Consider the following 1,211-nt stretch of genomic DNA (forward strand, 5'->3'; position numbering starts at 1 on the left):
AATTAGTTTAGATGAATATAAATTGATCTGAGTACTCAGTTGTGAAAAAAAAACCCATAAATCCTTCAAAATTAAGCCAAAGCGGTTAATTTTGATAACACGATTGATTTTTATTGATAAATACGTAAGAGTTTGATTAATGTCTATGTTTAACGATGATTATTTTTTCACAACTTTATTTAAAATTTAAATATTATTTTCTAGTGACAATTATTAAACGTGTTCGATTTTTATGTACAAATTTCTTGCACCATGATCGGGCTTATGACGTTAAATATTAAAGTAAACTATCAAAATTAACAGATCCAAACGATGATACGGGAGATGTTGTGAAAAACCCCTCTTTCTGACGAATGATAATGAGGGGTATTTTCGTTTTTTATCGATTTTTCGTCATTTACCCATTAAAAACCCGTAGGAGCCAAATCATAAAATCGTTTTTCCATCAGTTAAATACAAAAGGGGAAAAACAATAGTAATTACTCAACATTCAGGGACTTAAAGAGAATATATTACATCAATAAATAGGATCATTCCATCATTCATAAAACATTAAAGATACCCCCTTTCAAGATGGAACAAAACCTAAGCATGATTCGAGTATCTGGTGGTGTAGTGGCGGCAGCAATGGTGGTGGTGGTAGTCGTATATGCATGGAGGTTCTTCAATTGGGTTTGGTTGAACCCGAAGAAGAAGGAGAGGTGTCTACGAGACCAAGGCCTTAAGGGAAACTCCTATAAGTTGTTATACGGAGATGTGAAAGAGATTGTGAAGATGATGACTGAGGCATATAGAAAACCTATAAACCTGACTGATGATATCATACCACGGGTTTTGTCGTTTGCTCACAAATCCATTAGCATTCATGGTATGTATGTCTAATCTTGTTTTAACGTTTTAGTTCCATAAACCAATACGAGTTAGTCTAATTAGCGTGGATTAACATATAACCCTCGTGTTCAAATTTCATATTTTGATTGCTCGATAATTAGTTATCAACGAGTTAAAAGACAGATGGTGAAAAGTTGACTTTTTATGAACGGTCTTAGGATATTACAATATAAAAAAGGTTATCTTKAATTTTCAAGTTTTTATTTAGGATTTCATTTTTTTAATAAAAAAATTGTGAATGATTGATAGGTAAGAATTGCTTTACGTGGGCGGGGCCGATACCGATCTTGCACATAACAGATCCAACGATGATACGGGAG

At 33.1% G+C, this 1,211-nt stretch overlaps 1 protein-coding gene across 1 annotated transcript in view; it reads left to right on the top strand.

The window, feature by feature from the left end:
- The first annotated feature begins 573 nt into the window (after window positions 1-573).
- Window positions 574-1,211, top strand: part of LOC112528543 (cytochrome P450 CYP72A219-like) — a 9,556-nt gene continuing 8,918 nt past the window's right edge. Inside the window, exons 1-2 of the mRNA XM_025139567.1 lie at window positions 574-868; window positions 1,141-1,206. Of these exons, the coding sequence (XP_024995335.1) occupies window positions 574-868; window positions 1,141-1,206 (361 nt within the window). The remainder of the gene's footprint in view (window positions 869-1,140; window positions 1,207-1,211) is intronic.

Source organism: Cynara cardunculus (genome assembly GCF_001531365.2).
Source record: "Cynara cardunculus var. scolymus isolate 2C chromosome LG 15, CcrdV1, whole genome shotgun sequence".
Taxonomy (NCBI): Eukaryota; Viridiplantae; Streptophyta; class Magnoliopsida; order Asterales; family Asteraceae; genus Cynara; species Cynara cardunculus.